The 25,130-nt window shown below is 38.6% G+C and overlaps 4 protein-coding genes across 8 annotated transcripts; all 4 read left to right on the forward strand.

Annotated features, from left to right (window-relative positions):
• The first annotated feature begins 230 nt into the window (after positions 1–230).
• Positions 231–3,028, forward strand: LOC112164460. 2 transcript variants are annotated; one of them, XM_024300651.2, is made up of 3 exons: positions 236–1,011; positions 1,615–1,716; positions 2,461–3,028. In XM_024300651.2, exons 1-3 carry the CDS (start codon positions 315–317, stop codon positions 2,820–2,822), a joined length of 1,161 nt encoding a protein of 386 aa, XP_024156419.1. In that variant the 5' UTR covers positions 236–314; the 3' UTR covers positions 2,823–3,028. The 2 variants fall into 2 exon arrangements, with proteins under 2 accessions (XP_040362307.1, XP_024156419.1); XM_040506373.1 differs by lacking the exon at positions 1,615–1,716 and having other exon boundaries at positions 231–1,011.
• Positions 3,029–5,219: 2,191 nt separating this feature from the next.
• On the forward strand, positions 5,220–9,484 carry LOC112202317 (serine-threonine kinase receptor-associated protein). Of its 3 annotated transcripts, none has more exons than XM_024343264.2 (9): positions 5,220–5,422; positions 5,535–5,626; positions 6,505–6,630; positions 7,083–7,218; positions 8,313–8,394; positions 8,508–8,680; positions 8,769–8,903; positions 9,000–9,142; positions 9,261–9,484. In XM_024343264.2, the coding sequence occupies exons 3-9, from the start codon at positions 6,534–6,536 to the stop codon at positions 9,395–9,397; spliced, it is 903 nt and encodes a 300-aa protein (XP_024199032.1). In that variant the 5' UTR covers positions 5,220–5,422; positions 5,535–5,626; positions 6,505–6,533; the 3' UTR covers positions 9,398–9,484. The 3 variants fall into 3 exon arrangements, with proteins under 3 accessions (XP_024199032.1, XP_040375488.1, XP_040375487.1); XM_040519554.1 differs by having other exon boundaries at positions 9,264–9,484; XM_040519553.1 differs by having other exon boundaries at positions 5,535–5,611.
• A 3,449-nt stretch (positions 9,485–12,933) lies between these two features.
• Positions 12,934–17,852, forward strand: LOC112166531 (DNA replication licensing factor MCM3). 2 transcript variants are annotated; one of them, XM_024303401.2, is made up of 17 exons: positions 12,934–13,114; positions 13,202–13,299; positions 13,407–13,615; positions 13,826–13,956; positions 14,035–14,273; positions 14,359–14,595; positions 14,793–14,947; positions 15,034–15,242; positions 15,357–15,519; positions 15,596–15,798; positions 16,021–16,080; positions 16,176–16,265; positions 16,429–16,604; positions 16,771–16,839; positions 16,949–17,090; positions 17,236–17,339; positions 17,535–17,852. In XM_024303401.2, exons 1-16 carry the CDS (start codon positions 13,049–13,051, stop codon positions 17,293–17,295), a joined length of 2,307 nt encoding a protein of 768 aa, XP_024159169.1. In that variant the 5' UTR covers positions 12,934–13,048; the 3' UTR covers positions 17,296–17,339; positions 17,535–17,852. The 2 variants fall into 2 exon arrangements, with proteins under 2 accessions (XP_024159169.1, XP_024159168.1); XM_024303400.2 differs by having other exon boundaries at positions 17,236–17,327.
• Positions 17,853–18,143: 291 nt separating this feature from the next.
• On the forward strand, positions 18,144–20,829 carry LOC112167185 (uncharacterized protein At2g34460, chloroplastic). Its single transcript, XM_024304154.2, has 5 exons — positions 18,144–18,414; positions 18,489–18,722; positions 18,826–18,945; positions 20,118–20,390; positions 20,485–20,829. Exons 1-5 carry the CDS (start codon positions 18,211–18,213, stop codon positions 20,647–20,649), a joined length of 996 nt encoding a protein of 331 aa, XP_024159922.1. The 5' UTR covers positions 18,144–18,210; the 3' UTR covers positions 20,650–20,829.
• Positions 20,830–25,130: the final 4,301 nt, after the last annotated feature.

Consider the following 25,130-nt stretch of genomic DNA (forward strand, 5'->3'; position numbering starts at 1 on the left):
AAAAAAAACTTAATGGGGTATTAAGAAAAACTACCTTATAGTGTTTTGAGTAAAAGAAAATTAAAAAAATTTAATTGGGTAAGTGGAAAAAAAATCCCTAAAAATAGGGTAAATAGACAAAAATCCACAAACTTAACGTACTCTTTAGCCAAAGGGCAAAAGAACACGATGTTTGGAATCCTGCGAGTCACTCGATCTGCACCGCCGTCACGCACGTGCGGGAAGGAACCACCCGGTCTTTTTATTCAACAATTTACGCTCGCCCCCAATTAGTTCCCAAATCTGCAATCTCTTTCGATCACTCGGAAAAAGCCATGCCCCTATCCCCTGATGTCCAGGGCGACCAAGGCCAGATCCTGGTCCGCCTGAAGCGGCCCCATTCGTCCTCGTCGGAAGACCCTAGCCAGGACCAGAACCTAACCCTAACCCCTGTCACGGCTGAAGACCTTGATGTCCAGGGCGGCCAGCACCAGGAGCCGGACCCGGTCCAGGTCCAGCCGGCGAAGCCCTCTGGAGACCCTGATGTTCCGGGCGGCGAGCACCATGACCCGGACCCGGCCATGCCCCTATCCCCTATCGAGGTCCGCCTGAAGCGGCACCATTCGTCCTTGTTCGACTCTGATGTTGCGAAGCGGCCCCGTTCGTCCTTGTTCTCTGAAGACCCTGATGTTCCGGGCGGCCAGCACCACGACCCGGACCCGGCCATGCCCCTATCCCCTATAGTGGTCCGCCTGAAGCGGCACAATTCGTCCTTGTTCGAAGACCGTATACATGACCAGAACCTAACCCCTGTCACGGAAGACTCTGATGTTGCGAAGCGGCCCCGTTCGTCCTTATCCTCTGAAGACCCTGATGTCCAGGGCGGCCAGCACCAGAACCCGGACCCGGTCCAGCCCGTGAAGCCCTCAGAACCAGTAAGCCGTACGCTGAAGGAGATTCTCGATGAGTGCGGCCCGAACATGTCTAAAGAGCAAGAGCTCGAGTATGCTATGCTTTTTGCTAAGTGGAAAGGTACGTATTTTGATTTGTGTTTTAGAGCTGTCAGGTCCCTAGTTTTGCTTGAAATTCAATTGCCTTTTTTTTTTTTTTCCTTCTTTCCTTCTGTGGCTTTGCTATTTGAAAAAATTTTAGTGTTGCATTGTGTTGAGGTTTGAACTAGTACTTTTTCTGTTTGCAGTGTTCGAATGAAGAATTAAAGCAAAATGTCCTTTGCTTATATTCTAGTGATATCTGCTTGGAATTAGTTGCCGAGAATTGGTGTAATTGGCTTAAATATAAGTAGTTTTACTATAAAGTGCCACCAGTCGCCGAGAGGTTATGTGTCTCTTCTAGAGATATATAACATCTAATTTGGACTTGTTGTGTCAAAGTTTTTCAAACAATTTGGTCTTTTAATTAAGTCAACTACTTCACTCGCCTAGTTGGTATCCCAATGTGATGCATAACTGACTTAGAATTCGTAAAGTGGATTGGTGTTGAGGGTTCATAGATGTCATTGCAGATGCAGCTTCACTACTTATATGTTTAATCACTCTTCTTATGACATACTGTCAATATAAATGATATTTTTGGTTTTATTTTTTCATCACCATAACTCATTCTTATGTATTTCAGAGGCCGAACCTATTACCAATCGCGTGATGGCCTCCATCCCGGAGCCTCTTTTTGGTGGACGCATTAACGTAGTACAGAGTTATGGTCCTGATACGCTAGCTGGTATGCTTTTGAAATTTGTACTTTACAGTCTGTGAGGAAGAGTCTGGAATTTGCTTGGTTTCTTGCTTGTCTTTGAAAAATATCATCTCATAATTGAAAATATGTACTTTCAGTCTATGTAGTAGAATTTGGTTTGTTTGTTTGTAGTAGATATGGCAACAATTGATGGATACTGTCAGTCTGGAGATGTTGTGTATGTTTTTGAAGTAATCGAACTCTTTAATTAATTACTTCTCCAGCCAAGTTTATAAGATGTAGAATTTGTAAAGTGAATAATTGTTAAGGGTTTCAAAGATGTCATTGCACCTGCAGCTTCTCTACTTGTATGTTTAATCAATAAGGATTTGTTTTTGCTCTTCTTATCACATACATACTATAGATATACTTGTCAACAGTGTTATTATTTTGGGATTTTTCATAGCCATCAGCCATTCTTTTCTATTTCAGAGGCTGCAGCTGCTGGCACTAGCAAGAGTACACACCCTGATACACCTTTTTGGAATACTGTTTATCTGCATTTAAAATTTGTACTTGATTAGTTGATTTTACAATCTGTGATGAAGATTATCAGGAATTTGCTTGGTTTCTTTTGTGTCTTTTTAGGGGACGTAGTGTTATTTTCTCTGTGTTGTCTATGAAAAATCTCTTCTTATACTCGAAATTATCTACTTTTGGTCCATGTAGTAGAATTCAGTTTGGTTTTGTTTGTTTGTTAACCCTCCCCTCTGTTTAATGATGGAGCAGCAATGGATTCTCGAAGACAAAGAAGGGCAGAAAACCCAAAGTATTATGGAGAAGCAGCATTGAACGAATACATCGAACGTCAAAAGAGTACATGGGGGCCGTGTGAGATTTGTTTTAAGGCTGGTGACCATATTAGTTTGTACTGCCCATATCGTGACTATGTCCCCGAAGGCGCATCTGTTGGCCCTGGCGTTGAACTAGTTTGTCGGAATTGTGGACTTCCGGACCAGCACCCTGGTGCTAAACGTGCTATTCGCAAGTCGTGTTTCATTTGTGCATCAGACCACTGGGGTACTGATTGCCCGCGTGCTAAACAGCATAAAACGGTTCCATATAATCCCTTTCCCTTCAGCGACCGCTGAAACTGGTGTTACAAGGGGATTTGGTTATGTTAATTTTGTAATCAGGGCTTGATGCCCTTCTGATTATATCTCCTTGTATCTTGAAAAACTTTCGGATTAGTAGGAAGACTTATTATCATGTATCAGAATGGAATACATATGAAGTTATCTGTTTCATTTCTGTGTAATTAGTAAGTGAGCTTTGGAGGTTGTCTATGGCTTCGAAAGGCATCGGTACCTATCTAAACCTTCAAAATTTGAAGTTGCCATGCAGTTGAGAATATTGTCCTATTTATATATGGGGGTAGCTTGTTCCGCCGGACTCTATTACACCACCTTATTTCCTCCGGTACATAAACCCGTGAGATGTTGTGGGTTTCTTTGCTTCCTGAATTTTCATATTTTAGCTGACTCCATCAGTATAACCATATAATCTTTGAGTGGTTCTGGTTGGATCTCTAAATTTGATATTTGGACTTTTATTTTACAAGTATTCAAAAAAGTGAATTGAATCTTCAACAAATAGAAGATGTTCAAATATCAAATTTGGAGGTTTAACTAGAATCATCCCATAATCTTTTTATATCCTTTAAAAAAAAATCTTTTTATATCAGTCCAATCACAGAACCTATTAGATGTTGCGATTAACAAAAAGCAAACCAAAATTTCCATCAATTTATAGATGTCCCCAATTATAACAGAATGCTTATACACACCTGTAAAAATTACATTAGCAATCCATCTGTAAGCCCCGTTATCGAGCTTAATTGAGATCGTTTGATAATTATTTATTTACGATCTCAGAAATTATTAATGGTGCTCGAGAATATTTTTCAGAATTTTTAACAAAGTGAAATTCTTGGCAACGGTTGTTGAGCGTGCTACTATATTTGAGTGCTTCGAATACACTACTTGGAAGCATGTGTACGTCGGCGGCAGTGAGGATTGATTGTGTCGTCTTTCAGCCAAGATTCGATGGCATCGTGGTTCGTTGGTTGCGGTACTGGTGCGGTATTGGTGAGTGGTCCTTCGCAACGCGGGTCGGGGGCATGGCATGGGTCGTGGGCTTCTCCAGGGTGGTGGGCCTGTCCAAAATCATGGGCCCGTCTTCAGTCCTTGGGCCTCTGTTGGTGGGCTTATAGTATGTATCATTTAATTTTGTTATTTTGTATCAAGTTTAGGTGTAGTTTATCTACAATAAATCCCTACCAACTCTTGGTAAGGTCACGTGGGCTAGGTACCAGGCTGCATACTCAGTATGCCTTGTCTGCCCCAGCGAGGCAGCAGATCTTGAATTGGGTGCAACCTCCTAGTGGCAAGATGAAACATCGTGTCTGCAGATTTATTTCTGATCGTCAGCGTTTTGGGAAAGCTATTTTACTTTATCGTGAATCTCGGACAACGTAAAGTAAATGACTTCGAAATCCAGTTAGGGGATTCAGAGCCTTTCTCGGTTAGTAGTAGTTAGGGGATTCATAGCCTTTCTCGGCTAGTAGTTTTCTTGTTTTCTATAAAGTGATGCATGTTAAATTGCATGGTGTGGTTATGTTCAAATGCAATGCATACTTACCATTCCGTGAGAGATAATGTCGATAACTTGAGAGCGAAGGGTGGCACTGACTTCTTTGGGTTTGATCCCCTTAACCTCCGTAGGGATAGTTACACCGATCGGACGGTGCTTCGATCGTAATGACAACCCGATTCCTTGTGTGCAGCTAGGTAGGTATTAGTAAATAGATAGTGGACGCTCTCGCTACGCTTACTTGGTTATGATTGATTAAAATGACAGCAGTATATAAGTTACTACGTATGTTTATGCAGATTTGTGTAACATTTGTCTTTCTACTAGTAGAAATAAATAAATCTGTCCACATTGAAACCGCACCGCACCTCACCGAAAAATGGTGTAACTGAAATAAGCAGTCCATCATTTTAAAATGCGGTTGCGATTTGGAATATAGCAAAATCGAAAAAAGAAGCGGTTTGGGCATCAAACGAAGCCGAACCGCACTTTGCCCACCCCTAACTAAAGTGAGTGAGTTAAGTGATATTTTTAAAAATTCAGTGAGTTGAGTCTCGAATGGATCATAACTTAGTGATCATTTGTGATTTATTTTATTTTATTTTTTTATTTAATAATATTCTTAGAGCTGACCAAATCGATGGTTTGTTTTAACACAAGTAACACTTTGTCTCTGGTTGAGCGCGAAAAGTCCAAACCGACCCCAAACGTTAACATGCTGCTTGTCCAAAAAGAGAAACATACTGCTTTTGGATTCCTAGAGGAGATATTAGCAGATACTCTTTTCCAGGTTAATGTCAGGTCGTGTTTTTTTTTCTTCAGGTCAGTCACGTCTCTTATTTAAAAAAGCACCTTGTCTGTCTGAAATGAAAGAGAAAGGGAAACCAACTCTTTGGTCTAGGAGGGTAGTGAACGAGAAGGGCTCAGAACAATGGGGAAGAAGAAACCAACCCACTCCTTCGCTTCTTATCCTCTCCCCTTCCAACACTACTAGTTAACTCAACCCCAATTTTCACTTGCTACTTTCTAATATCGCACTTTCCATTTCGATTACTTTCTTACCCGTCTCACATACCCACAGAGATCATATGTAGCTTGTGTGAGTTCCTCCATTTTTGCAACTTTCTGTAAATAAAGATCAAAACTTTGTTAGTTTTTCGGTTTTGGCTTCTTTGTTTAGTTTACTTAATGGAGCTTTCTCAACTTTTCAGGGGTCTAGCCGCTGTGTGTAAAGCTTATTTCTTTCAAGTCTACTCCAAAAATTCAATTCCAGATTTCCGGCAAGCTTGTAAGCAATTTCCAGGTCATTGCACCCATCTTTCTTTTAAGTTTGGAAATCTTTAATTTCATATGTGTTTGGTTGTTTCAGATTTCAAAAGGAACTGCTCTGATCAAATCTTTGATAAGTTTCTTGATTGAGCTTAGATTTTACAACTTTAGCTGCTAGTAGTGTTAAGTTAGAGCTAAAAAAGGGCAATGGGTAGGACAAGAATCAGAAATTTTGTTGATTGCAGCAAAGGAATTAATTCCATCAAAGTTTTAATGCTCAAATCTGTGAGCTTTTGATCATTTGCTCTAAGTTAGGCTGTACTTGTAAGTTGTAAGAAGTCAGAGAGAGCTTAACACATGCACCCAACATGTTCAAGGTTTGAATTTTCTCAATTTTAGATTAACACTTGCCTTTTTCTCAATAATGGGTGTGAGAATACTTGTGACATTTTAGGCCAGCCAAAACCTTTAGCTGTAGGAAGCTCAAAGGGTTTGGCTTCACAGTCTCACTAGCTCACCGACTTTTATTTTAGCTAGGTCTGAGGCCTGTGTTCATGAGGAAGATGGTCCATCTATCTCTCTCTGTTTTTTTTTTTTTTAAATATCTTTTTCATGATTATATATACATGTCATTTCAGTTTGAATTGTACTTTCTTCTGGGCAACTAAAGAGTCATGCGTGATTGTATTGCTTCCTCATTGCAATGCAGGTTGGATACTTTTGTTTTAAGACGAAACTAATGAAATAGCTCATAGAAATCAATATCTCGCAATATTTCATCTCTATGTTGATGGTGCTATCAAAGTTTGTTTATTAACGTTATGAGATATAAAATGTTACTGTGATAAATCTGGCGTATATTTTTCTTCATATTATCTAGGCTTCTAAAGTTCCCCCTCATATGTATTTCAGGTTCAGCCACATCGACTATAGGAACGAACATGACAGTGGTTTGCGAGCGTCATAATCGTTCAGTTGCTGATCTTTGTTATGGTCCAGTGACTCCAGATGGGGTCTTGCTCCTCACTGCTAGTGAAGGTATGCATTGATATTAGAATGGTTGATATAACTTTTTTCTGATAATCAAATTTCAGAGATTCTTTCATTATCTTGTTTGGCTATTGTCCTCCTCGGGCCTTGGCATGCCCCGGAGTTTTGGTGAACTGTACCTCACCCTATTTCCTTGGAGAGACATATATATTATATGAAAGGTGAATTATTGCAGCATGTAATCGAAGTCTGATTTCCTCTTTCTAAATTTCTCAGAAATAATAATCAACTCATAGAATGAACTGTAAACAATCTCTTTGAGATCTATTTAGAACTTAAAAGCACATAGAGAATCGACAATTGTAGAGAAATTTTATAACTTTGAGGTGTGGAGTGAGTTCTTGATATAATTTGAGCTTGCTCATTTTAATTGTGATTTTCCATTTATTGAAGTAATTAAGTGGGAAAGTTATATCAAAACTTTTACTTGTGTTCGCTAGATCACACTGCCATCTTACGAAATGGAGAGACAGGAGGATTCATCCATAAATTTGAAGGACATGAAGGACAAGTGTGGAGTTGCGATATAAATTCAATGGGACGACTGGCTGCAACCGCCTCGGAAGATTGTACAGTGTATGTTTTTATGTATGCATATGTTTTTTTCTTTTTTTTCATCAGGGTGGATCAGTAACGCCCTAATATATAGTCAACTTTTTACTCTAATCATAATCCTATTAGATTAGTACCAAACAATGGCCAAGATTACATTTATTATACTTAATTTTACTTTCTACTCACTATTTAATATCATTAAATTTAACCTTAATTTGCTGCAGACTCAGAATCTATCACAATCTAGTCATTGAAGATATAACGAGATGAATGTTGATTATTTTGTTTTCTGCGCAAGAAAAGTATATGTTTAATTGGAATGCATTTGTTTTGCCGATGAAAAAAAAAAGAAAAAAGAAAAAAAAAAAGGAGGAAGGAATCATCATCTTCCAATACCAGGATCGAGTTTCATCTTTTATATCTATCATTTTTTTTTCTCATATTTCTCACTTCCAATTCCAGCTTCTAGAATCTCTAGCGATGAAGAGTGGTAATGTTACTGGAAGCTTAAGTTCTCTCTTTGGTGGTGATCGTTAGAAACCATAAAAAAATCGAGATGAGGGATTGAGGAATTTGTTATGTTTCATCCTTGTTTTCTCATTATAGTTATCAACTTATCATCCATGTAAAGTTGACTAATGGTGACTATTAGTTAAGACTAATTAAGAAGAGGTACACACAGTTGAACAATATGGTACAAGCACCATTACTAAGGTGAATAGATATACTCCCCGACCTAGCTCTGCTAGGGTTTTAGACAGGCCCTCATCTCTTACACCTTTGCCATCTTCTCTGATGACTATCTGGGGAGGAAACTCCCTAATAACCGCTTCCTCTTCTTCTCTCCGAGTGAGATTTATTTTGTTTGCTCTGTTTTCTCCTCTAGGCTGACCTTTTTCAACTTAAAAAAAAAATGTAAAGCTGACTAATGAATTAATTCAATAAGTGTAATCTAGGCCATTATTTAGGTAGTAATCTAATGGATTATAATAAGAGTAAAAGGTTGACTACTGATCTACCCGCGTTTTTAATTTTTTAGATGATCATTCTTATTATTGAATTCTTTAATATTGTATGTGCACATATAGTTGAATGCGAGATTCTTTCTTGTCCAGGAGAATTTGGGATATAAATGCTAGACAGTGTGTACATAAATTTTCAGAGGGCAATATAATGCAGTCATGTGCTTTTTCACTGGTAATTCTATCTTCCTTTTAGTATCATTATTAATTGCTATATGATCCAAATCAGGTGTATGTATATAGAACTATTTTGTGGCTAGACTTTACCGAGTCACTATTTTCTTATAGGTTGGCAACTATATTGTTATGGGGGGATTTAGAGATAATCTCAAATTGTACGACTTGCATCAAGTTGATACTCCGATATGGCAAATAGCAAACCTTGATGCATGTGTTAGATCTGTGGCATGGATGGACGACCATAGACTAATGGTTTCTTTTAGTGATAAAGTGGGTTTTAGGTAAGCGTGATTCTTTTTTTCTTTTTATTTTTTCAATCCTTACCTACTCTTTGTTTACTAAAATTGTTAGTGAACATTGATTGCACAGGGTATGGGATATAAGAGGTCCTCCTTGCATAAAAGAGATTCGGACTCATTCATCTGTGACAAGCATTGAACTGCACCAAAGTAAGAATTACATCACAACGATGAGTGCAAACACCGCTACTATTTGGAACCTTACGTAAGTTTTGAGCTATATTTTTCTGTTTTGTCTTAGAGTTTTGTCATATGACTGGATGGCTAATATCTGACTAGTTTTTTCTTTTTTCTTTTTAAGATTTAACCCTCTGGTGGAGCTATGTGTGCCACGCATATCAGAGTCAGCCTCTTTCAGACCACAAAATGATATTTTGATTGTTGGAGGAGATGATAGAGTGGTTCGTATACTGGGTGTCAAAGATCGTACTGAGATTAGTGTTGGTATGTGATCAAAAATTAAACTTTGTTTTTTTTCCTCTTTGTTGTTGAAATTTTTTTTTGAGAACCAAATGTGCTTTATTATGGGTTAAACACTAATGTTCATTGCTTATTATTGCAGTAGGCGGCGGGTTTCACATGGGTCCCATTCAGTGTGTTCGCTTCTCTCCGAATGGCCAATCATTTGCAGCAGGATCCCGAGACGGAAGAACGATAATTCGGAAAATTGATATACAAATGGAAGATGTGAATGATTGAATGTTGATGAATGAGTGAAATAGAATTTAGGTTGCCTTTCAATTTGAACTTTGCAAGTCAAAAGAAGATTTTGTTGCTACACATGGGCTGTGGTGGGCACCCCAAATTTTGGAAAAATACATTAAATTATAGTTTAAAAAAGTAAATGTCCAAAATTTAAAAAAAAAAAATTTTGGGTAATGGAAAATCAAGTAAGCTGCTCCAAAGCAAGTTTAAAGGGCTGAAAATATAACCAGAATATAAGTTCAATGGACAAGCCCAAATGAATTAATAATAAAAATGAAACTTAATTTCCACATGTGCTCAAATAAAGAGACAGTATAGGGAAATTAAAAAAAAAAACTAAATGCTAAAATATAGGCCCAATAAGAGGCTCAATACAATACATAAACCCTATAGTCCACCCCAGGCTGTCAACTGCAAGATGCCATCGATATATTGCTAAAAGCAGAAAAGCATGGATTACTGTACTGATTATCCAATGTCAATTGAATCCCAAAACACATACCATATGAAACCCAACATTCAAAGGGAAAAGATCCCTCAAAACAACATCATTCCCTCCACCATAGAGACATATCTCAAGATAGAATCATGGCTATTGAGAATCAGAGCGTAGAACAGGCACACGGACAACCACAATGGAGAATTGGGGGGGGGGCGCGGGTTAGGGGTTGAAAAACCCATGCGTGAGCACCCATACTCACCTAGGTTAGTGACTTGCACTTTATAATCGCAGCCATACGAATCCTCTTGGAGGTTTAAGGTAGAGAGAGATGACATGTTATTGGGGGGGGGGGGGGGTCGGGTGATCTTAGATTTGGAAGCATATGAGATTAGTTGACAATGAGAAAAAAAGAAAAATAAAATTCGAGAAACAAGATCCTCCCGATATGGACATAACCAGGAAGTCATCACATATGATATAAAATATCACCACAAGGGTGAGAAAGGATTTGGAAAAGCTTAAAGAATGGAGATGGAATGAACCTGTGATAAAGCCTAAACAAGAGATCCGCCGCTAACTCTCAAGCCATCAATCTAGATCCGGATAGATCAAGATATGGGCAAGATAGAAGGAGGAGGGGGAAGAGTTCTCAAATCTGTTTTCTCTCTCTAAAACCTAGAGAGAGAAGCTCTCGCGACTTAGAAAATTAGGAAGGCTAATTAAATCTGAATATAATATTTCTAAATTTAGCTCATATGTTATTACAATATTTCAATTAGCTCACCCCATTCTAAAATCGTAGCTTCGCCCTTGGTTGCTACATCTTTGTTCCTGACTTAAATTAACCAAACCATAAATTTACTTTTGTTTTCTATCTGTTCTCTTCTCTTCTTCTTCTGATTGGAACTTTCACTTTCATTCCTTGATTATTTTATACATGTAGCCCAGAATGGAAAAAATAATGAAGTAGCAAGTTAAGGGGTGAAAACAAGTAACAAATTTTCATAGACCATAAAAGCATGTCTCCGGGACTAGGCCCGAGACTCTAAAACACGGGCACTGAAACCATTTTTTAGGCCCAAAATCTGCAATCTCTCAGTTCACACAGATAAAGCTATGTTCAAGACCCCTCCCATTGGTGGTCCCTATTAAGTTAACATTAGAGAGAGAGAGAGAGAGTATAGTGGTTCCTCTACCAATTGGGTGAGGCTACATCCACTTGAAAACTTTAACTATGTGTTGGAAATTTATTATAATATGTGGATATAATTGAATGGATTCTAAGTGGGAGCTAGGAGGGTCCCTTTTATAAGTACGGGAGCCACTTTCCTCTACATGTTTTCCAGTGTGGGACATGAAGTCCTTATTCTAGTATAGAAAGCTTATCACGAAGGCATCTTGCCAAGGCCGGGAAGGTGGCTTTCTGGTGAGGTCTTGGCCGCTTTCAACTACCACGGAGTAGCTTTGATGTCGGGCTCCAAAAGCTATATAGTGGTCTGGTCCCACTATGGTGCGTGGGCCCACTAAGAGATGTTACTTATGCTTGGTGACATAGCAAACTAGCCATACTAGTGGAGGTATGTACAACTCCACGAAGTCCCCAAATGTTAATGTCTGAAAGTTCAGCGGTAGCTGAACCTCAGTTAACGCTGATCCGATGGGCGGACCGCTACTTGTGATATTCAGAATTTCCGTTTACCTGTCAAGTAAAATACAGAGGGCATCAAAGGGAGACCGCGTTGGGCGGTCTTCTCTTCTCCAATGCCTAAGTTAGTCAATGTATTTATGTTGACAAAGTAACAGTAGGTAAGTAGTAAATATGCGTAATTAATGAGGAGAGAGGAGAGAACCTTTTATAGGTGAGAAGGGAGCTGATCTTCTCCATGTTTTCGATGTGGGATTGATGTGCTTCAGTCCCCAGCTTGTGGAGCTTCTGATGTTGTCTTGGCGCGGCGCGTCGGCGGTTATCTGGGGGTAAGCCGGGGGCTCAGGCAGTAGCCTGCTTGGCTGTGTTCCGATAGGTCACTCCCTTGTCTGGGGTTGGTACCGATGGCGGTAGTATGAGCGTGGCTCATTGTAGCTAATTATGCTTCCAAATGCCCATGTAAGTACACCAAATAAGAGGAGCTTCTTGATTGTGGCATTATAAACATGATATCATCAAGCATAAGTGATGTCCGGGCTACGTCCTGCCCCTACAAGTCCCTGAACTCCTTAAGCAAGAAAGGACTCTTCAGCCTTGCAAGGTCAATAATATGGGGGAAGGATGTTCTCAAATCAAAGAGAGTACCTGTAAAATTAATAAAGCTAAAAGTATGTTCATGTAGAATGCTTATTGTACTGGGCAACGTATGTGAGTTGTGCCGATATGTATTAGCATGTATGAATGTACGAGGTGCATGATACATGATGATGTATACATGTGAATCGTGCAGAGTATCATCGACTATGACATTATGAGCTTGAGAATGCACATGGTTGTGTGAGCATATGAAGTGCATATAATGCATAAATGAGTGATATGTGCAAGAAAATGAACGAGGTTGAGTGATCGAGGAATCTCATTTGTGTAAAGCGAACTAGGTTGCATTAATAAGGACCCTTGTTCACAACCAGATTTTTTTATTTAGTTAGAAATTTGAGAAATTTTGTCTAAAAAAAGGGATCTTAAAAATCATATTTTAATCAAATACCGTTTGATCTAGTGGTATTAGTCTTCCCATTTAGAGATAAAATCTAATTGTTGTAATTTGAGTTTGTTGATGTAATAAAAAAAATTAAATTTTTACCAATGATGCAATTGGCACCAGAGAAATTCAATAAAAAAAAAAGTGTGAAATAAGGTTTTTGCCTTGAGTGCCGAACTATGTTAATGCCTTTATTTCTTGAAATTTTTTCGTGTCATAATTACATCACTGATAAAACACGATTTAAAAAAAATAAATAAAAAAACAAAACTGAAAAACTTAATTCTTTTTATATTATATGTTCTCTAATTTTTCCGAAAAAGGCCAAAAATGGATGGGCGCCAAAAGTAAGGCCAAACTCCCCCAATTTCCCGCCAAATTCAATGTACCCCAGTCCCGAAAAAGGGCTTCGATTAGGTTCTCCCCCATTCTCTTCCCAAATCTCAATCACCTTCGTCATCGTCGTCGCCGCCGCCGCTGCTCTCTACGCTCCGCAAACACCACGATCGAAAGAAAATGGACATCAGCGAAGAAGTCAGGGCCGCTCACCGCCGAGAGCTCACTACCTTCTTGGAAGATGGAGTACGTCTTCTCAATCTCTCTCTCTCTCTCTCCCTCCCTCTCCTTTCTTTCTTTCTTTCTCTAACTAATCTGGTGTGAATTTCCCAGACGTACATGGACGACATCAAGGCCGTCCTCAACCGCAAGGACCGCCGCCTCATCGTCAACATCTCCGATCTCCACTCCTACGGCGACCTCGGCAACAGGTCTCAGTTCACTTTTCTCTACTACTCTAGCTCAATTAGCCCCAATTTTTCTTAGGTTTTCTGGCAAATGCTGATTTGATTTTCGATTTGGGAAATTTCGAATTCAGGATTCTGAGAAATCCGAGTGATTATATGCAAGCGTTTAACGATGCGGCCACGGAGGTCGCCAGCAAGATCGATCCTAAGTACTTGAAGTCAGGGGATCAGCTTCTTGTGGGGTTTAATGGCCCCTTTGTATCTCGCGGCGTCACGCCGAGAGATCTGCTCTCTGAGTACATTGGATCCATGGTTTCGGTTCGAGGCATTGTCACCAAATGTACTCCTTTCTTCCCCTAACTTTTGCTTTGTTTTCATTTTACTGCTGATTGATTGAATTGCGAAAGCAAATTAAGAAATGTAAGGTGTTTATGTGAGAAATTGGAATGAAATGGTTTTAATTAGGACCAGAAAATCATCGGCCTTGATAAATTGAAGTTGGTAGTTGTAGTTTTGAGTGAGGTTAACATGGTGGCTAATGCATTGGCAGGTTCTCTTGTGAGGCCAAAAGTTGTTAAGAGTGTTCATTTCTGCCCTACAACCGGAAACTTTATGACTCGTGAATACCGAGACATTACATCCAACATGGGTTTGCCTACAGGAACAGTTTATCCCACCAGGGTAATCTCAAGTCTTTTTCTTTGATTATCTTTGTTCTGTCATTGGGTGAGGGGCTTATATGAAAAGTTATTATCGCAGGATGAAAATGGCAACTTATTGGTGACTGAGTATGGATTGTGCAAATACAAAGATCATCAGACTTTGTCAATGCAAGAAGTGCCTGAAAACTCTGCTCCTGGTCAGCTTCCACGAACAGTGGATGTCATAGTTGAGGATGACTTGGTAGATAAGTGCAAGCCAGGAGATCGTGTGGCTGTTGTAGGGATTTACAAAGCTCTTCCTGGTAAAAGTAAGGGAAGTGTGAACGGAGTATTCAGGTAGATACTGGTTAAATTGTTAGTTGGTTTTTATTATACAATAATGCTTCATTTTAAAGCTTGACTTTGTGGCCTTGTTTTGTAGGACGGTTCTCATAGCTAACAATGTTACCCAGCTCAACAAAGAGGCACAATCACCCCAGTACAGTGCTGAAGACCTGACGAATATAAAAAAGATAGCAGAGAGAGATGATGCATTTGACCTGCTTGGCAATTCACTTGCACCTTCTATTTATGGACATTCATGGATAAAGAAGGCAGTGATACTATTAATGCTTGGTGGAGTAGAAAAGAACTTAAAAAATGGCACCCACTTACGAGGGTAAGTTATGCTTCATTTGTGTTGGATGTATATGCTACTGATCTATATTACACTCAAAGCAAGCTCATCCCAATTGTGCTTTCCCTATCTGATCCTCGTTTCTTGCTTCTTCTGTTTTGGATATCACGTGAAGGCTATGCCCGAGTGCTCTAGCATAAAATTGAATCTCATCAAGTCTTACGTCTTGTTTCTTGTAGTGACATTAACATGATGATGGTTGGTGATCCTTCTGTTGCCAAGTCTCAACTTTTGAGAGCAATTATGAATATTGCTCCATTGGCAATATCAACTACTGGCCGGGGTTCTTCTGGTGTTGGTTTGACAGCTGCTGTTACTTCAGATCAAGAGACAGGTAATGATGCATATTCTTCTCTTCCAGTTACAGATTAGCATTATATGATACTTTTATCAGGAAAATACTAATCTATCTGCTATCAGGAGAGAGAAGGCTAGAAGCTGGTGCCATGGTTCTTGCTGATCGCGGTGTTGTCTGTATTGATGAATTTGACAAAATGAATGATCAAGATCGCGTTGCCATACATGAAGTTATGGAACAGCAGACTGTTACTATTGCCAAAGCTGGAATCCATGCATCTCTCAACGCGCGGTGCAGTGTGGTGGCTGCTGCAAATCCCATATATGGCTCTGTAAGTGACAGCTAATGGTCATCAACTGCCATTAAGTATACAATTACTTTTTGGTGTGTATTTGTTAGGATATTTTTATTTATTTATAGTGCTGATTGTGGAATAATTTTTCAGTATGATCGTTCATTGACACCAACAAAGAATATCGGACTTCCAGACTCTTTGCTTTCTCGTTTTGATTTGCTGTTTATTGTATTGGATCAAATGGATCCTGATATTGACCGTCAAGTCTCAGAGCATGTATTGCGTATGCACCGGTATCGTTCTGCATCTGGAGGTATTGAAGCTGTAATATCTCGCTCAAGTGTTATGATCTTTAAGGAGTAGAAACTAAGTTTAACTTATAAATGTAGGTGAAGCAATGCTTGATGCGAACTCAGGATATGGAGGAGAAGATGAAATTGATAACGACTCCACTGTATTTGTCAAGTATAACCGGATGCTTCATGGAAAGAAAACATCTAGGGGTCAGAAGCGCGATACCCTCACAATCAAGTTTCTAAAGAAGTACATCCATTATGCAAAGCATAGGATTCAACCTGATCTGACTGATGAGGTCCAAATTCTTTATTTCTTCCTTGTCTTTACTAAATGATATCATTCTTTTTCTTCCAATTGTCTAGTGATCTGGTTATCTGTCCGATCCTACTCCTGCAATCTGATAAATGAACAAATACGAATCTATTATTTGTGGAGTCTTTTCAATTACTTGTAAAATTACAGACCAATCTTTGCATTATGAAGCTATCTGACAACTAATGACAATTTTTGCCAACAGGCATCTGAACAAATTGCAACAGCATATGCAGAACTCAGAGATGCCAGTTCAAATGCAAAGGTCAGCATTGTTTTTACTATCCATCTTAGATATGGTTAGTGCAATGGTTCTTTATTATGATCAACTGATCAACTGTTGTCATTTATGTTATTCAGACTGGAGGAACACTTCCAATTACTGCCAGAACCTTGGAAACAATCATTCGTCTCTCAACAGCTCATGCAAAATTGAAGTTGAGCAGAAAGGTACCTCATCAGTTTTAATGATTCAATAGGAATTCTGAGACTTGTTCATAATGATTTTTCATTCATCCAGGAAATGAGGATTATAGTTTTGTCATCAGCTACTGTATTCTGTCATTTCTGATATTCATCAAACTTAAGGTAGCTTGTAAATCTGTCTTCACAGGTTACAAAATCTGATGTTGAAGCTGCTCTTAAAGTTTTAAACTTCGCAATATATCACAAGGAGTTGACTGACATGGAGGAACGGGAGCAAGAAAGAGAAATGGAGAGGAATGGCAGGGATGTTCATCGTTCAGGTGAAAATGATGGGTCTCGCAATAGAACTGCTAATAGAGATGGGTAAGCATTTACTTTGTAGAAATTGCTCTGTTATTAATTAAAGTATTTCTATGACTACTAAAATATCTTTGAATCCTTTTATCATTTTTCCCTTATAGCATTAGTAGTATTGTTAAATTCACCAACATTCAGCTGACCTTTTTTCTCTTGGTGTTTTCCTTGTTAGTGCAACAATTGATGCGATGGAAATAGATGACCCTCCTACCCAATCTGCTACTAATATTTCTTCTGATAGGTGTGTCTAGTAGTGCAAAGTTGTCTTATGTTTTCTAATTTTTTAGTTCCATATCCTAGACCGTTTCTAATGCCAATTCTAATTTCTGCAATTCCTTCTCCGCCTGCAGAAAAGAAGCATTTAATTCTTTATTTGGGGGGCATATGCGAGAAAAGCGCTTGGATAGCATATCCATTGAGGATATTGAGATGGCTGTCAATGAAAGAGCAGATTCCCCGTACTCAAGGGCAGAGATAATAGTCCTGTTAGAGGTAAAGTCTTTGTTGATTAGTAATCATTTGAAGAAATATTGCAACTGTATTGTGAATAATGATGCTTATGTCAAGTTTGCTAAATATGAATTCTTGGTTGTTTACTATAGTGGATGTATAATAACATAAAGTGCATAATTTTCAGAAACTTCAAGAGGATAACAGAGTGATGATAGCTGATGGAACAGTGGTTATGATCTCATAAGTTGTAGGCTCACCTTCAATGTGTAACGCAAGGTATGTCCGTAGGTACGATAACTTTTCATGCTACAATAGCTGAGATCTGTGAGAATCTATTCCATTTCGAAGTTACTCCACATGTATTTGCCAACCTTGCTACTTCAAACAAATTTTACTATTTTACCGGTCTTTAACAATTTTCTGGATTCGCTTTTGGTTAATACGATACTGTATGGTGAGTAACAGAGAAGTAATGAATTTCAGGGGGAGCAGAAATCAGCGACAGGTTTGACAACTTTGGAGGGAAATATTTACTTTAGGTTTTGGCTTCTCATGTATCACTATTGATGTAGTAACATTTTCATGTAAGCTTCTATACGATTTTTAAGGAGTGTAGGCGTTCATATGTTATTAGAATTCCAACCTCTTTTACTTAGAACTATTGCTACTACCAAGTTAAAGATCTCCAAAGTATAACTGTGGCCATGAAACTTATTTTTCTCCATTCTTTGTAATGGGTTGATCATGAACTGAGGTCCGAAAGACTTGATGTCAAGTGGCTTATATGAGATGGTTAAGAAACTCACGACCACTTATTTATAAAAAAAAGATTAATGTCACTTAGATTAAATAATTTTAGGCGATTTATATGATATTTTTAGTCACGTATTTACAATTTTACATAACTTAATTTTGGTGTATTTAAATATCAAATATTCCATCATTCTATTTTTTTTATATTATCTACCAAAATTCAATCACTAATTGGCAAGTGGGACTTTGGAAAAAGGACTTCGAGGGCAAGAAAAGACAGTATTTTTCTTTTTGGTAATTAAAATCGATCAATTAGAAAAAGGAAAGAGAAAAAAAGAACACGTCATGTTTGGACTTGGTTGGACTTGGAGGCCAAGAAATAAGTAGAAGAGTTGAGATAAAGCAAATGGCAGCTCCGCTGCCTCTCATTCTCAGAAACCCTTCTTCTCTCTTAGCTCCGATCCCGACGAACCCTCCTCTCCGTCTCCCCAACACTCACTCCCAGAGCCACCACTACTCCCCTCTCTCCACAACCAAACCCTTTTCCGTCATTTCACTCTCCTCCTCCTCCACTACCAGGCCCTTATTCCCCATCCTTAACTCCTCTAAGGTACACCATCTCTTTTAACCTTGAACTCTTCCTCTGGTTTTGTACTTAAACTAACAGTTGCAGGTTTACTTTAGATGGAAGGGAGTGAAACCACTGGGAATGAAATCACAGAGGAAGTTACTGAGACCACAACTGAAGCAACAAGTGTGAATGGTTTGAAGAAGATTTTTGTGGCTGGTGCTACTGGGAGCACTGGTAAAAGAATTGTTGAGCAGTTACTGGCTAGGGGTTATGGAGTAAAAGCTGGAGTTCGGGACTTGGAAAAAGCCAAAACTAGTCTTCCAAGCAACAACCCAGCTCTTGAAATTGTGAGTATGTTTGAAATTTAAAGTGCAGGGGTGGATTTGATGGTGAGGATTGAATTTGAGTTTTGGGGTGGTTTGGTTGATGGTGCATTGTGTTTTCTTGTAGGTGAAAGCAGATGTGACAGAGGGTTCTGCGAAGTTGGCAGAAGCAATTAGTAATGATTCGGAAGCTGTGATTTGCGCCACGGGGTTTAGCTATGGATGGGATGTGTTTGCTCCATGGAAGGTTACATTTGATTCTTTACCTATGCAATTATGATCTATGTTGGCATTTTGCTTTGTATCCTGCATCTTTGGTTTTGTGATGTGTAGTATGATTAGGCAAAAGGGCTGTTTGTTTAGGTTCAACCTTGACATTGGGATTAGGTAGATTTTCATGTTTGTTGAGAAGGAAACATTTTATAAGATGATCAATGAAACTAGATGAACATCCTTTTAATGATGATACCCTTTACTCTTGGTGGAAACGAGGGTCATAGAGTGTGCCATCAGACAATGGTTTCGTTCAAGAAAGTATTTGATTTACAGCTGAGTCCTCAATTAGAAGTCGCTGTTGTGGAGATTATCAAAGCCATGTTGGTTTGAGGATACACTGGGTTCTGGAAGGCATGAGTGAATGAGAAGAAGTTATGTTGTATGGATTAGAGACTTTATAAGTTTGCACAACCTTCTGCTTTAGGTTGAGTTCATATAGCTGAAAAATCTTTGGTATACAATCTAAAAGCCCTTTTTTTTTTTTTTTCTTTTTAATTATGACTTCTATATTTGCATATATCTTACTTTTGAAATTGACTGACTGCTGAAAATTTCTGTGAAAAGAAATCCAAAATTTCAGCCCCTGGCTAGCAATGAAAGAACCTTAGAGTGGGAAATGAATTCTTACCTTGTATTGGCTTCAAATGCAATTTTAATGCCAAAAATGTTCAACAATCCTACTTCTAAGTTGCTAGAATTGCAAATCTGCTTTTTGTGTGTTTCTGTTTATCCAAGATATGTTGTACAGATAATTCCAAAGTAGTTTAGATAAGCTTGACCTTTGTACTTGATAATCACAAATGTACTTATATATACATTATCATATGAATGAGAATATTACGACTTCCCAATTCTTTCATCGGAGCTACACAGCCTCTGACGAAGATTTTTTTCCCTCTCCCTCCTTCCTTATCATGTCTACCTCTCCCACCACTTTTCCCTGCCCAAATGTCGCTCATTTCTTAAACTCACCGATACTAACTATCTGAATTGGATTCGCCAAATGCGGCCATTTCTTCATGGTTACAATATCTGGAAATACGTTGGTGGTTCTTGTCCTGCTCCCTCCCTTACTCTTGCTGCTGTTGGGTGCTATTGATAGTTAATGATTTGCTGTCTAAGAAATGGCCATCTTTGGTGCAGGTTGATAATTTTGGGACAGTTAACCTTGTCGATGCATGCCGTAAAGTTGGTGTGAAGAGGTTTATTCTGGTCAGTTCCATTTTAGTCAATGGAGCATCAATGGGGCAGATTCTCAATCCGGCTTACATTTTTCTTAATATATTTGGACTCACTTTAATCGCAAAGCTTCAGGCAGAGAATTATATCAGGAAGTCTGGTATAAACTACACAATAATAAGGCCTGGCGGGTTGAGAAATGAACCTCCAACAGGGAATCTTGTGATGGAGCCAGAGGTAACACGCTGAATTTGTTGCCAATTTTTCCAATTTCATAGTCTTGCTATGTACAATAAACCTAGTAGCTTCAATGTACTTTTTCTCTTTGTAGGACACTCTATCTGGAGGCACCATCTCCAGGGATCTGGTTGCGGAAGTAGCTGTTGAGGCATTGGTCACTCCTGAAGCATCTTACAAGGTAGTTGAGATAGTTTCCAGTGCTGATGCCCCCAAGCGTACATACAAGGAACTATTTGGTTCGGTTAAGCAACGGTGACCTCTAAGTTTGATTTCAGAAAATTATGTTGGCAGATCAGTATCCCCATTTTTAGTAGCCTGTGATGGCATATATGCTTTTTCCAATATATCTTGTACATCAATACTATACCTCTTTTCATTACATTGATAACGATTGGTCTGATGTCTCATTTTGAAGACTTAGTAATGTAAGAATTAGCTTCAATCATGAAATACTTGGCAAAAAGTGGAGATATGTATGATGCAATACTGAAATCAAAACATCACATTAATCATAAAGAACAATTGAACAAGACTTCTGAAAAGTACGAATAATGGAATCGAATTGAAAGCTTAATAGAACCAAGCCAGCAAAGGAGCGATGGCCCCTAGAGCAGCTGGAACACCCAGAGCTGCTGCTCTGCTTCCCATTGGAGCTGGTGCAGGTGCAAAAGCTTAATAAAACCAAGCCAGCAAAGAAGCGATGGCCCCTAGAGCAGCTGGAACACCCAGAGCTGCTGCTTTGCTTTCCATTGGAGCTGGTGCAGGTGCAAAATCTTCAGCAGCAACTGTGGCTTTGAAAGAAGCAAAGCTCACAAGGACAATGATGTAGATGGTGAAAACTATAGCCATTCTGCAACCCTCCATTTCTGCTCACTAATTCTTGTATATGTAAGCAAGATGAAGTACTGGTGAGAATTACAGTGGAAGTGGGTTTTGGCTTTGATTGAGGAAAATGAGAAGGTGTAAAGTGGGTTTTATAGGGAAGGTTTATGGGAGTTGGCTAATCAGAATATGCCAGCTGCTAATTTGTGTTGCTTTAACCACAAACAAAATCATTTGGTGGTAGTGTGGGCTTTCACATATATAATTGTCTCTCTCACTCCACTAAACTCTGTACCAGCCTGTGTTTATATTGCAAGATTAGCGGAATAATACTCTTTCCAGACAAGTATGGAATATTTGATAATTTGTTCTAGTGCTATGCATGTGATACAGTGCCCAACCATTATTTGGGGCTAGGGGGGAGATTTTCAAATGAAAATTGTGTGTCATTTGTTAAACAAAGTGTGAGTTTATGTGGTCACAGAACTTGATGGGCCAAGTGTATATTTGCCCATTTATAAAGAGTGTATAAAGCTGAGGACTATACTTTGGTATTCCAAGTTGACAAACCATCATACAGTATATTATGTATTCAATTAAACACTTTATCCTTAAATATGAGTATAGAAAATGGGTATGAGTTTAGTAATCATTCGAGCCCTTTTGAATCCATCATTCCTGGTAAGATTGTAATTGAAATTATTTGGTGTATTTCAATTCATCACTCTTTAGTCTTTACTAAAAAAATCAATTTCTCAGCGATTTGGTGGACTAGGAGGTTTAACTTTGTGCTTTCTGTTCATCTTAGTTTGATTTTGGTATGACTTGCTTGCTAATCATGGTTTTGACTTGAGTTGATTGATAATTTTGAAATTATTGACGCTTTGATTTCATTTTGACTTTAGTCATATCATCACTCTACAAAATGCTTTATGTCACTGGGAATAGTATCTTGAATCAACGTTGCTTAATCAAATGTGAGAGGTTTTGGATCTCCTTTAGTTTAGGTGATATGCTTATGTCTTTCTTCAGTTTTGTATAGCAGTCACGATGACATACATAAATCTCCAAACTTAGTTACATCGTGATTTTTCATCTGAGCCCTAAAGTTTGACATACTATAATTGCAGAACTTTTGACAGATTGCACTTCCTCCTGGGCATCGGTTTTTTTTTTCCTAAGAGAAATTTTATTTACACATCTCTAAATACTTAATACACATTCTAATTTTTCTACATTTAAAATCATATTATATGAGTAAATGAAATGACTAAAAAGACATTCATATTAGAAAAGGAACTATAGTTGGAATATGTTTAATAGCTTTTAATATTGTTATAAATTCAAGTTGAAATCTTTGTCATGAGTTCATGACAAACTTGATTATTAGCAATTATGCATTACAAAATTCTTTTGATCGTTCATATTGTTTCTTGGTAATTAATAGAAAGAAAATAAAACCTAGTATGATATAATTGGAATCTTCTTCTACAAGCTTGACTACTAGCAATTTTGCATTACAAAATCCTTATGATTGTATATGTTGTTTCATGATAACTAATGGAGAGAAAATAGTAACAATGTAGTTATAAACCTAGTTGGGATCCTCTTCATGTGTTCTTGATTATTTTTTAACAATCTTGACTACCAACAATTTTGAATAACAAAATTGTTAAGATTGTACAGGTCTTATGATAATAATTGAAAGAAAATTAAAATTATTATGATGATTAAACGCATTTAAATTCATTATGATATATATAGAATGTTATGATTATGATAAAGTTTAGCGTGGTGATTTTAATATTGATTTTATATAGAATTTTGAGATTTGAGGATAATTTAAGTAGTTTGAGTGGTGTATTTGATAAAATGATAGAATAAAAAATCAAATGGGTGGTGTATTAAGTAAGAGGTGTGTATTACGTATTTAGGGATGTGCGAATAAAATTTCCCTTTTTCTAATCAACAATGACATTCGCGAGAAAAAATTGTTTTATTGTATAATAATGTTTAATTCATGATTGACTTGCCGAATAGAAGAAAAAAAAACAAGATAGGGTAGTTTAGGGTACTTTGTAAAAAAAAAAATTGTATTAAAGTAATGGAAAAATAGATGGAGTGTGTGAATAGAGAAAATGGGTGTGCGAATAGCACCACCCTAAATAAATTAAAATTTTAATTTCATTGGACAAATTGAAGTTCACTGGACAAAGATAGACTAATGAAAGTAAACTGAATTTCTTAATTTCTAATGTTATTCAATTTCTCTCTAATACAAGCGTTAATCTAATGGTTATCGCCAAAGTGGTAAAACTTTCATTAAAAAGAAATTAAATAACATTAGCAAAATCAAAGATGACAATGGAATTTGGATGACTGATCTTGACTTGCTCTCTAGTCACTTTGCACAGGACTTAAAGAAACGTTTTGACCAGCTAGGACTCCCTAATCTATTTACTATGAACGATTATACTTTGTGTTACTGAAGGTACTGTTGAGGTTAATCATGCATTAACCTTGTAACTTCTTACCACCTTGTGACTAACCTCCATTAATGAAATTTTATTTGGGCCTTTCGAAATGAAGGCCCACTTACCATCTACTATATCACGCAGCTCACACTCTCTCGGTCCTTCTCGAGCTCGTCCTCATTCTGTAACTCTCACTCTCAAAATAATCTCCAGAGCGCTAAAAATGAACCAAGTAGTTGAATTCCGGAGAAGGAGCAAGACGGCGGCGGCGGCCAAGCTCCGAGAGATAGAGGTCCTGATAATCTCGGCGCAAGACCTCAAGGACGTGAAGCACGTAACGCACATGAGACCTTACGCGGTGGTGTACGTGGAGAAGGACGTGCACGTGGCGAGGACGCGGGTGGACGAGCACGGCGGCACCAACCCCACGTGGAACGAGGTGGTGAGGGTGAAGTTCAGGGAGGAGATGGCGGACAAGGAGCACGTGCTGGCGGCGGTGAACGTGGACATCTACGCTCACGGGCACGTGAGGGAGAAGCCGGTGGGGAGAGCCAGGGTGCTGTTGTGCGACGTTTTGAAGGGCGGCGACGCCCGAGAGCCGGCGGACAATCCGATACAGTGCTTGACGGTGCAGGTGTGGAGGCCGTCCGGGAGGCCTCAGGGGCTGCTCAACCTGTGGGTCCCGCCCACCGGGAGGTTCTTGATAAGGAGGGAGTCGCTGTCGTTTAGTGAGAGGGAGGAGGCGGAGGAAGAGGAGGAGGTGGTGGCGGTGAAAGGTGATGAAGAGGAGTAGGTTGGTTTGGTGGATGTGTCAGTGCGTGGATGCGCATGTTAGACACGTAGATCAAGCAACAAAATTGTCCAGTTTTTCATGCGTGCTTTGGTTTTTTTTTTTTTTTTTAATTTCTCGCTGGTTCCTTTTGTGACCTGTGTAATGAGCGGTGCTTTTGTTCAGTTAAGCTTCCTTTTATGACTAGTGTAATGAGCGGTATGTACATCGCACAATGTTGATTACTTAGAACACACATGTGTATGCTGTATTGATGATATGCAAGAAACCCATGGCCTTTAAGAGAATTTGGCTCCCTATTTGGATGGAGAATAATGCCGTCTTTCTAGTGTCTTTACGACCAAGCATATGAAGGGGCGTAGCATCGACAATTTTACATAAACCAAAGGGGTAGATTAATGCATCTACCGGTAATGGCACTTTGGACCCTTACTCGCTCCTTTATAAGTTTATATGCATAGTCTGCAACGTCTGCATGTTGCAGGGCATGCATTCTGCTACAGCAGAAGAAATTAATTAACTTTGACGCTGAAAAGACCAGTTACCAATATAAGAACATGAAACCAGATATGAATGCCATACAGCCTATACTGTATTCTTCTTCTTCGGCATCTTTTTAGCTACGTTATTCGACAATGAATATTTTACGAA

Source organism: Rosa chinensis, chromosome 5 (assembly GCF_002994745.2).
Source record: "Rosa chinensis cultivar Old Blush chromosome 5, RchiOBHm-V2, whole genome shotgun sequence".
In the NCBI taxonomy this organism is placed as follows: Eukaryota; Viridiplantae; Streptophyta; class Magnoliopsida; order Rosales; family Rosaceae; genus Rosa; species Rosa chinensis.